This window comes from Salminus brasiliensis, chromosome 12, assembly GCF_030463535.1.
Source record: "Salminus brasiliensis chromosome 12, fSalBra1.hap2, whole genome shotgun sequence".
NCBI lineage: Eukaryota > Metazoa > Chordata > Actinopteri > Characiformes > Bryconidae > Salminus > Salminus brasiliensis.
This window is the reverse complement of record NC_132889.1, coordinates 34,907,866-34,918,980: the sequence shown is the minus strand read 5'-3', so window position 1 is coordinate 34,918,980 and position 11,115 is coordinate 34,907,866. Positions and strand designations below refer to the sequence as shown.

General features: G+C 42.7%; 1 protein-coding gene across 3 annotated transcripts; it reads left to right on the top strand.

The window, feature by feature from the left end:
* The first annotated feature begins 235 nt into the window (after positions 1-235).
* Positions 236-10,126, top strand: ccdc47 (coiled-coil domain containing 47). Of its 3 annotated transcripts, none has more exons than XM_072693978.1 (14): positions 236-367; positions 1,561-1,661; positions 3,327-3,628; positions 3,881-3,973; positions 4,090-4,264; positions 4,863-4,984; positions 5,307-5,372; positions 5,664-5,765; positions 5,887-5,997; positions 6,109-6,194; positions 6,599-6,657; positions 6,804-6,913; positions 7,673-7,840; positions 8,155-10,126. In XM_072693978.1, exons 3-14 carry the CDS (start codon positions 3,344-3,346, stop codon positions 8,233-8,235), a joined length of 1,458 nt encoding a protein of 485 aa, XP_072550079.1. In that variant the 5' UTR covers positions 236-367; positions 1,561-1,661; positions 3,327-3,343; the 3' UTR covers positions 8,236-10,126. The 3 variants fall into 3 exon arrangements, with proteins under 3 accessions (XP_072550079.1, XP_072550078.1, XP_072550077.1); XM_072693977.1 differs by having other exon boundaries at positions 1,561-1,672; XM_072693976.1 differs by lacking the exon at positions 1,561-1,661.
* Positions 10,127-11,115: the final 989 nt, after the last annotated feature.

Below are 11,115 nucleotides of genomic sequence, written 5' to 3'. Positions count from 1 at the left end.
CAAGTGTCCCTTTGAAGCGGTAAAGGGTGCATTCAGCGAAATGGGACACCTAAATCCTGTCTGAACACATGAAATACACATAAATATGGACTTTAGGGCAAAAGATAAGAGACCATAGTGCTAACTGTTTTCGAACAGAAGTGAAAGCCAGTAAACGGTAAACAAGTGCTCACTAGCTAAGAGCCCTAGTGCCCTTATGAGAGCACAGACCCACGCCATATTCTTGTAGCGGTACTGCGTGGACTTGTGGGATTGAATTTGGGACGCGGCCCAGGCTAGCTGGAAGCGTCGGACGAGCTGAGCATTTCTGTCGACCCAAGCAAGACGCGCCTGGCTTATAACATCGTAACACAGGACAGAACTGAAGGTAAATGGGTTAACTTTGTACCACTGTTGTTGTTGTGGCTTGTTTGAGGGTGTAGTCTGAGCGCAGAGGGTCATTGTCTAACTTCCACCAAACCGATTGGGACATGGCCTCTGCGAAACGCTGGGCTGGGAGCACTAGCATTGAGTAGCGGTAGGGGTTTTAGGGGTTTTACAGTGTAGATCAAATGGATAAAGACATGGGATATAGCTAGCTAATATTCGTCGTTTCATCTAAACTGACTTAAAAGATAATTCACCTCTTAAACGAGGATTTCTTATCGTTCATTTTCTCCGTTCCACCTTAAACAGCGCTGCCGTTTAAGGTGGAACGGGAGAAACTTCGGGTCGCTGGCTGCTCTCGCTGCTCTCGCTGTTATTACTTAGCCACAAACTAACAACCCAGGCTTATAAATGCTTAGCTTTCTTATTTTAATACTTTATTAGAGCTAGATATCTAATAAATCTGAGCCACCTTAGTGGAGCACCTGTCCCGTCCCGTTAGCTTAGCCACAGGAAAGCTAGCTAGCTAGCGCTAGCTCCTTGCTTAATTAGCCAGCTAGCGTAGTTAGCTAGCATAGTTGCTAACTCGTTGTCGACGGGGATATTACACACGTAGTTCTAAAACTCTGGAAATACTGGAGATATTATAGCTAAGGACAGTCGGACTACGATATAGTTAGCTGGTTGAAGTAGCAAAAGCAGGGCGGTAGCTTGTGTTTGGGTGCGGGGTAGTGGGTCGTACAGCGCGGTAGGGCTGGGTGGGCTGCTAGCTAGCTAGCTTGCTAAGCTAAGCTAAGCTAAGCTAGTGCTAGCTAACTAAGCTGATGGGCTCTAATCTGTCCAGCTGGTTAAAATCAGTAGATTGAAATCTGTGGAGATTTGACTTGTCAGCAGTTGGACTCTTATTAGATTAGGGATTTGTCCCAGTTGCAGGTGGACAGTGGAGCTGGAGGTTCACTTGCTCTGTGTTTGACCTTAGTTTAGTGAAGTGAAGGGGAACTGATCAGGTGTTTGGGTGTAAGGACACACAGCTCGACTTGTGGGATTGAATCAATAAAATGTATATTTTTTTTTTTTACATGAACAGCCATAATTTATCTAATAAAATCACAAAGAATGGCCTAATTGAAATATTATATTGACCTCCATTGAATGATGATGTTTTCCCCCATTTTTCCTCCTCCTCCTGTGAAGTTGATGTGTGACAGCAGCTGTACACCGATCAGCCATAACCTCAAAACCACTGACTGGTACCGCTGAACGAGATCCTCTGGTTCCAGTGGCCCCTGTAGGCAGTGAGTGAACGGTCAGTCCTTGAGTCTGACTTAAGGTGCACGTATTTGTCACTGTACAGCGAAATGTGTCCTCCGCATTTAACCCATCTGGTAGTGAACACACACTCACACACACACTAGTGAACTAGGGGCAGTGAGTACACACACACACACACACACACCCAGAGCGGTGGGCAGCCAACTCCAGCGCCCGGGGAGCAGAGAGGGTAAAGGGCCTTGCTCAAGGGCCCAACAGTGGCAGCTTGCCGAGCCCGGGAATCGAACCCACAACCCTGTTACTTGAGCCTGAACCACTTTAACAAGACCCAAGCTGTGATGGCTAGACGACTAAGGATCTCCAAAGCATCAGGCAGGTGTTGTGGGGTGTACCCGGTACGCAGTGGTCAGTACCTACTGAAAGTGGCCCAAGAAAGAACAAACGGTAGACTGCTGACTGGGTCATGGGCACCTAGGGCTCATTAATGCGATCCATGGAGCCCCTCCTCACAAAGGGTCTTGAAGGATCTGCTGCTAACATCTTAGTGAAGTCTGGAGTGCCTTACCGTGCCGTGCCTTGATAGGTCAGAGCTGTGAGCTTTGCCAGGCTGAGGAGGGCCTACGCAATATTAGGCAGGTGGTGTTAATGTTATGGGTGATTGCTGTATGGATGTAAAATCCCAACACTTATCTTTGCATCTATGCAACACTTATCTAACTTCTCATGTGGCTTTTGTCTGGAGCGTTAGATTGGGACACTAATGTCTTTGTCTTCCTGAAGGGTAGTGTGTGTTTTGGCCAAGCCCTTAGGTCTTGGGTGGGAGTCTTTCTCTGGTTTACTAATAACAGAAGGTGAGAGTTGGGGGGATGTGGGCATGCTGTTGTAGAGTTTGAATGCCCGGTAAAGATGTTTGTTGTACACACAACTTTAACAATGGCTGTTTTCACACATCTGAGGTCAGTAAGACAGCTGCTGTCTTTGATTGAGGTGTTGGTTCTCTGAAGATGGCCTGCTGGTTGTGTTGGTTTCTGGTCTTGATCTATCAGGCAGATCTTGTGTTGTGGTTGGCTCATGACTGATTAGTTGGGCCTTGGGGAGCTATTTACTAAAATACCATGACTCCATATTTGAACACTGCTTTTTTTTTTGTAGGTGAGCACATTCAGCATTCAGACAATTGATTGAATTGAAGTTACACTTGGTTTTTTGATGCTCTTTATTTTATGTCATGTTTTTTAAGTAGGTTACTGATGTGTCATATTTCAAGAGTGCGCAATATTGATATTGTGACTTTGGCGAGTAGTAAATGCAGGAAATGTGCTAATGTTTCATGTTTATTTATATTAATTACACACTGAGCTGCATAAAGCAATAGTTTTTTTAATAATTGTATAATTTGGTTGTAAAATCTAAATCTGAAGCAGCCATAAGAATCATAATTGCTGCATCCCCGCATTTACATTTCTTAATTGCATGTCTCTCAACAAGAAGGTTTGAGATCCTATCCTATGAGATCTGATTTTATCCATGTGACCCTAAATTGCCTGTAAAACGCAGCTACTAGCTTATACCTTCATGACCTGGTACCAATGCTGCTGTATCTATATGTATCTATATGTATCTCCCTAAATGCAATTTTACATTTCCATCAGCCTCAGATTTACACCCCTATCTTTATCTCTGTTTAGCTTGTCCAGACTGAGCCATGAGGAGCGGTCTGTTTCTGCTCCCGGCCCTGCTGCTGCTGCTGGCCCTGCCCGACACAAGGGGGCGCTACAACGATGAGTTCGACGATGGTGAAGACCTGACTGAGTTTGATGACAACGACTTTGCTGAATTTGAGGACGTTAGCGAGGACCCAACAGTGGAGACTGAGAGTGAGCCTCCTCCACGGCCAGCGCCTTCGTCCGCGGCTGTAGAAGATGATGAGGATGAAGCCACGGTGGAGATTGAGGACGGGCAAGATGAGTTTGATGATGCAGATGCACAGGTGAGGGTAACATGCTTTCAGAGCCAAGTAAAGCTTGGCCTTCTGATTTTGGGTTGTTTAATTGTCTCATGATTTGTTCAGATGAACATATGAGCATGTAATTGCTGTTATGGGGGGGGGGGGGGGGCAGTAATTATGTTTAATGTTCTGGACATTTCTTCTTTTTTTATGACTGTAAATATTTAATTCATCCCAAAAAGGACAACATATTGCCTTCTGCCCCATGTGTATCATCCCGGTCTGCTTTTGCAGGATCAAGACATGTTCAACAAGTATGACAATGAGGAGTTTGAGGGTTATGATAAAAGCAACCCATCCTTCAAAGACACGCTCATCTATCGAGAGGTAAAATGTTTCACAGATACTCTGATCTTCATAGAGCTGCACAAAACTTCTAAAGCAACAAGAAGAAGAAAATACAGAGACTGATCTTGTGTGTTTACTGATCGTTTGTGTTCCAGGTCCCAGCACATCTCCAGAATAGCTGGGAGAGCTACTACATGGAGATCCTAATGGTCACCGGCCTCCTTGCCTACATCATGAATTACATCATTGGGAAGAACAAGAACAGCAGACTGGCTCAGGCATGGTTTAACTCCCATAGGGAGCTGCTGGAGAGCAACTTCGCCCTTGTTGGTAAATCACTTTAGAGCAAAACCGGTATCTTCATTATTCCAGAGACGCAGGCAGAAGTTTCTATTCTATTAGGATGAAAATTTCTTAATTTATTCAGTAATTGGCTTTTTGTTGTTGTTTTTCTTTTTCCTAACTTGGGAGTTATGTTTACGTATATGGCAATTGGCTGACGCTCTCGTCCAGTGTAGTGTTAGGAGTCTTGCTCAAGGACTCTTATTGGTGTAGCGCAGAATAATCACCCAGCTTAAAAAACAAACCCCAGTCTCTGTTGTGCAACACCATTTTGATCATTTTAATAGCAAATAATCCATTATAATAATGAATTTTATAATCATGACAATCAGTCATTATAAAGTAAAGCAGAGCTGTGAACAATTCTGCGCTTTAAAACCACATCATGAATTTGACTTGGACGTTTTAATGTAGTATGATTCTTATTGCAAGTCATTTTGGACAATTTCTCTCTGCCCAGTCATCATCATAAGTCTTACACAAGCTGCTATTTTCAAAGGAGGTGAAAATGTCCAGAGAGTCATGAGATTTTGATTAGGTGCCGTTTTCAGGTTCTGAAAACCTGTGTGCTGCTGTTGATTCACAGGGGACGATGGCACAAGTAAGGAAGCTACCAGCACAGGGAAGCTAAACCAAGAGAACGAACACATCTATAACCTGTGGTGCTCAGGACGCGTCTGCTGTGAAGGCATGCTCATTCAGCTCAAGGTAAGGGAAGTTTTGTTAGGAATAGCACATATCGTCACTGTCCAATTGTCCAAAGCTTTTCTATTGGTCTGTTCATCAAGAATTACTACTGGCTTACAATGATTGAGAAACCTAAAAACAGGCAAAAATAGAGATGCATGTTTTTCGACTGGACAGCAGCGGTATGTAGTGTTGCATTTGCTGTCCTGCCTTAACATAGCTGAATATACTCAAGTATACTCACGGATGTTTAATGATTTTTGTAAATGAAAATATTAGCAATATATTTTGACACTGTTTGTTACAGAGACTTTTTTTAATATATTAAATTGTTGCTTCACAGTTTCTGAAAAGGCAGGACCTGCTAAACGTGCTGGCCAGGATGATGAGACCAACCTGTGATCAAGTGGTGAGTGTACAAATGCACATACTCTCATATAGGCACATATAGGCCTTATTTACTAAAGTCAATGTCCTTTGAGTTACCCCTAATTTGTTCTTCAGAAAAGATTCATGATGTGTTTTTAAAGTGCTGAGTTTTTCGCAGCTCTGCTTTTATAATAATGGGCCTGATTGTATGTATACACAGAAAATGAGGGGTTAAAGATGTAATTTCTTTTTAGGAACAGCTGGTGAATGAGGCCTGTGGTCTTATGGAGTTTTGGAGGGTAGAGTTTGATTTGTATCTTTATTTCAACAGCAAATCAAAGTGACTCTGAATGATGAGGACATGGACACGTTTGTGTTTGCTGTGGGCAGCCGGAAGACCATGGGCCGGCTGCAGAAGGAGATGCAGGACCTGGTAAGAAAAGTTGTCGTTTGTGGCACATGCAGGAGATGAAGTTCTGCTTTTCTGCCTTTTGCTACCCTCTTTCTGTTAACCTGTCTTAAGTATTGTATTTCTTGTCTTGTTTGTCCTCCAGAGTGAGTTCTGCGGAGACAAGCCCAAGTCGGGGGCGAAGTATGGCCTTCCTGACTCTCTTGCCATCCTATCAGAGATGGGTGAGGTCACGGATGGAGTGTTGGACAGCAAGGTGAGCTGAAGACTCTGAAACAGCGGCTCAGTGTGGGCCAGGCTGCTTGTATGTTTGAAGTCCTTAGATCTGGTCGTTGTTGACGGGTCATTTTGCCTCTCTGTCTTTTAGATGGTACATTACATCATCAACCATGCCGACAAGATTGAGTCCATCCATTTCTCGGACCAATTTTCTGGTCCAAAAGTTATGCAAGAGTAAGAGTTACCAAGTGTTTATCTCATTTTTGCTGTTTATTTCATTTTAATGTAAAAATAAATGTCACATATCAGGGCTCAGAGTGGTCCAGGGGACTAAGGCACTGCTACTATGATTCAGGGATCTCTGGTTTGAATTCGGGGTCATGCTGCCATCAGCAGCCGGAGTCAGAGAGAGCACAATTGGCCTTGCTCTCTCAGGGGTGGGTTGATTGCACTTCCTCCCCACATTACTTCTAGTGTGTTGTTGGTCAGCATAGGGGTCTGTTGTATCAGTGCTGGGGAGCCTCGCTTGCTTCCCAATCCCTGTTTATGTGTTTCACATACATTGGGTAACTTGAAGAAAGAAAAGGAAAAGCTACATATATTGATATGCACTGTTCTGTTGTTGTGGTGTGTTTTAGGGAGGGCCAGCCCTTAAAGCTCCCTGAGACCAAGAAAACGCTGCTGTTTACATTTAACGGTGAGAGACATATGGACATGGAGAACCTGTCTATCTTAAACATCTAGAATCCTCTCATTGAGATTTTTCTGAATTCTGTTTTCTGTAATTGAGACCAAATGTTTTCTGTAGTTGTTAATATTAAAAGCATTGATTTGTGCCTCCAGTGCCTGGGATGGGTAACACATCTCCCAAAGACATGGACAGCCTGCTGCCCCTAATGAACATGGTGATCTACAGCATCGACAAAGTCAAGAAGCTGCGCCTCAACAGAGAGGTGAGTGCACAGACTGACACAGATGCTGAAATGTGTTCAACACAATGATCTGTGTCTCTCTCAGCCTCTCAGCATGGAAAATGGAAGTTAGGAGTTCTATAAAAAAATTAAAAAAAAAGCTGAGAGACTAGGCTTAGGCAGGTGCTGTTAGGGTAGAAAGCAGCAGGTTGCCACCCACTACTACTACTACTTAATAGAGGAAAAATCCTCTCTCTTGCATCATCAGTTGAGTTTACAGAGTTACCGATGCAGCAGAACTGAATTGTCACCCTATAGGGGGCATACTAGCTAGGTTTAGAACTGCAAAAGTGTAATTTATCATCATTAAATGGCTTTTGCAGGACAGATCACTTGTTTTAACAGATTCTACAAGAATTATAAAGATTTAAAAAAAAATTCTTTATTGTTTACTTATTAAAATTGTGTAAATATTTTTGAGCATTTCTTGTTTGTCTGGTATTTTTGATGTAGCACTCAAGTTTTCTCACAATTCTCTTATATAGGAGAGCAGATTATTTCATTATTTATAAATTTAGCCCTTCCAAAGTCTAGCCTGTCTAATAGGAGACTGAGCCACATTCCTATTGCTATTCCTAGAGCTGAGAAATCTGGGAAATTCAGCTTTGTGTAAAAACTCCTAGCTCTGCAAAAACAAACACGCATAAAATGTAGAGAGGAGTGTTTTGCTTGACTTTAGAACCCAAATGTTTGGATTTACAGGTCACTCACTGATTTGTTGGGGTGTGTGTGCTTTTGTAGGGAAAGCTGAAGGCGGATCGTAACCGTGCCCGTGTGGAGGAGAACTTCCTGAAGCAGACTCACGCTCAGAGGCAGGAGGCAGCTCAGACTCGTCGAGAGGAGAAGAAGAGAGCTGAGAAAGAACGAATCATGAATGAGGAGGACCCTGAGAGGCAGCGCCGCCTAGAGGTGTGTGGGGGGAGGGTGATTAATGGGAAAGACATGAATAAATTTAAGCAAATCACTGTAAGGTTAAGAGATTTACACCCCCACTGTGTGTGTTCTGCACTGTTTCACCACAGCCATTATTTAATTAATGGATGACCTGTTGGCACAGTAGTGAAAACAGACCATAAAGATAACTTCCACATTTAAAAGTAGCCTGAGAACCAAAGTATGGGCAGATGCAGATGGGGAAAATACAATTGAATCACTTCAGTGCACTGATGTAGTTAAACGTCCCCTAAATAATCAACTCCCCTTTCTCGCCGTTTCTCTTCCAGGAAGCTGCTCAGCGCAGAGAGCAGAAGAAACTGGAGAAGAAGCAGATGAAGATGAAGCAAATTAAAGTGAAAGCCATGTAAAAACACACACACCCTACTTCCACAGCTCCTGGCATCTGAGAATGTATCCACTACTTCCATTGCTCCTGCCTGAACCTGCCATCGGACGCTCTCTACTTCTTATTTGCATGCGTGCATCGTTTGATCTGCTGCTCTGCCCACAGAAACACTCTGTCCAACCCTCTTAATCAGTTGCTAGTTTTCAAATGGAGCAGTATGTTCTGTTAGAGGCCACTGGCTCGGGGAAGAGGCTGAAAATACTAACCACAAATACTAACTTACTACTCAGTAGTGTAATACAGAATTCAGCAGGATGTTCTGAAAAGGAAACCTGCATATAATACAGGGGCAACACAAGATGACTGCCATTCCTAATACTTATCTACTGCTGTATTCTTGGCGTTTTATAGGAATTACAGGCTGTTCAGCTTCTGTTTTTGAAAGCTGTGGTCACACTAGACATTTGCCGTTTACCTTACCTTATGATAGAGATGTGACAGAGGCTGGACCAGTAGCTTTGTTAAAAGTATGAGCAAAATTGATCATTGCACTAATTCCCATTGAAGCAAATTTAAATTTGCTCTCAAAAGTTCACAGACAGAAGCCTTGTTTTGGCAGAAAGTAGCAAAATAACCACTTCCCCCAATGCAGTCGTCTCCTCTAGCTCGATTTTTGCTCAAACCCACTTAAATGCAGCACAATCGAATTTCCAATCCAGTACATTTCACACTACATGCCACACAGATGCAGCTAATAGATTACACGCATCTGGTCCCAGATATTCGCTTCCTTATTCCACTAAACTGAACTAAACTCTCCTGTCCTTAAAGGTATACTGCAGTGTTTTCTAGTCTGAAGTCTGTCCTCCACCTTTGTATTGTACAGTCAGTTTCCACGGGCGGTAGTTGTGATTGTGCATTTCTCTGTACTCAGAAAGGATGAGCGAAAACCGACTGACTCAAAAGTCGCTTATAATAGAAGCCATGGGGTTCTGAATTCTGTGGGTTGAGCTATAGATGACCTGTACAGTGAATTAAGGACTGAGACACTGGGTGTAGGTGTAATCTTTACTTTCTTTTAGGTGGTCAGGTGACGCCTAACCTCTTTTAGTGGCTGCACTGGAAGACCCTCGAGTCCCTCTTTCCCATCTCTGAAAGAATATAGAAGATATACAGGGCCACCTTTTAAAAATGTGATCTACTAAAATACAGAACTCAGCTTCTGCCCAGTGGCTTCTATTATACACACTTTTGAGTGAACTGGTGTGGTGTTCTTCCCTGTGTGCGAGAAGTAAGTCAAAACTGTCCTCCTGAAGACGTTACAGGACGTTATACTGCAGATGTGTTGGATAGAAATTAGGTTAAAGAAATGCTGGAGTGTTGATTTTGAACCACTCAGAAAACTGTGCGCGGTGGGAAAGGGGTGTGTGGCTCCTTTAACTTCCTTTGCTTCACCTGTCCTGTTCCCTTTCTCTGCCCTTGTCCTGGAGCGGTAGCCATGCTGCTTTTAACAGCTGATTCGGGGATGATTTAACAGCTGAAACAGCGTTTTTAACAGGAAGCACATGCTGTGTTTTGTAATAATGCACGCTTTCCTGTCCCTTCTTTCTTTCGCAAGTCTTTAGATTCAGACTCTTTTATACACAAATGGTGAAAATTTTTTTAAGATAATGAGGAAAGGCTCGGCATGTCTGCTTGTCATTGTTGAGCAAATGCAATCCGTGTATGTATTTAATATAAGTAACGTTTTTAATTTATCTTAAGTGTGTGCTTCATCTCAGCATCGCGTGGACGTGTTCATGCTGGTGCTTATTGAGAGAGAAGCCCTACTTTTCCACCTGTTTCTGTAACGTTTGTCTTTTTCTTCAGAGACGGTGAGCAAATCTAAATAAAATGTGCACTGAACAAATTAATTACAGCCAATTTACACTTCTTTACCATCCTGTTTCTTAAGCCTTTGCTTGTTATATCTCTTGGAGAGCACACAGTTGACCTACTCTGATGGCACCTCCTCCCCACATCGCTACCTAGTGTCAGCACAGACATCTGTTAGCTGTTGTATCGGAGCTGGGGAACCTAGTAGCTTGGATGCACCAACACTGTTCAACCTTATTGATGCTATTGGGACTTTCCACTGTTTGGAGTTGAGACGTTAAAATACTAAATGATTCCTTTTAAAACTATAAAAATATGCCTTCTTTTACTGGAACGTCTAAAACCAAATTCATATGGTGCATGATGGGCTTGAGTAACTGAGGACTGTGCAACTGACAGCAGCTGGTGTCTACGTGGGGGTGTTGCACTAAATGTGGCAGTAAGCTGCGTCAGCAGTTTGGAACAGGACCGCAATACACTGCTTCATATTACAGCCGGGGGGTTTCGCATTTAGCTGAGGCTGGTGACCCTGAGCTGCCTCTGAACAGCTTTGGACAAAATAACAGAAACCATGTATAAATTGCCCTTATTTATGTACAAGTAATTTCTTTGTGTATTTGAGACTCACATCAGCTCTTAACAAAATCCAATGAAAGTCAGACACAGACACAGTCATGCACAGTTCAACAAGCAGTGAAATGCTTTGACAACAGTCTGATCACATAGAAGATGAAGAGACATGAAGAGATTTTAAGATAAATAGAATTATGAAAAATCATGGATTAAACTGTTTAATATAGAATATATTATGATAAGAATGGGAAATGCACATACAAGGACTGGACTAAAAAAAAAATCTGACCACTACCTCTGAAGGACAGTTAGCTAGGTGTAGTTCAGTGTGTATCTCTCAGTAGTTACAAAATATTACATGTTTATATATGTTATATAATTATGTTTATTTTTTTATGAATTCTGTGAGTTTTCTGAAAGTTGAAGATTTGGTCATCTGAACTGTCTGTCACAG

Coding starts and splice junctions, on each gene's coding strand:
- ccdc47 (XM_072693976.1), top strand. CDS start 3,344: ATGAGGAGCGGTCTGTTTCTGCTCCCGGCCCTGCTGCTGCTGCTGGCC. Junction 5,373..5,663: donor GACCAACCTGTGATCAAGTG/GTGAGTGTACAA, acceptor TTATTTCAACAG/CAAATCAAAGTGACTCTGAA. Junction 6,195..6,598: donor GGTCCAAAAGTTATGCAAGA/GTAAGAGTTACC, acceptor GGTGTGTTTTAG/GGAGGGCCAGCCCTTAAAGC.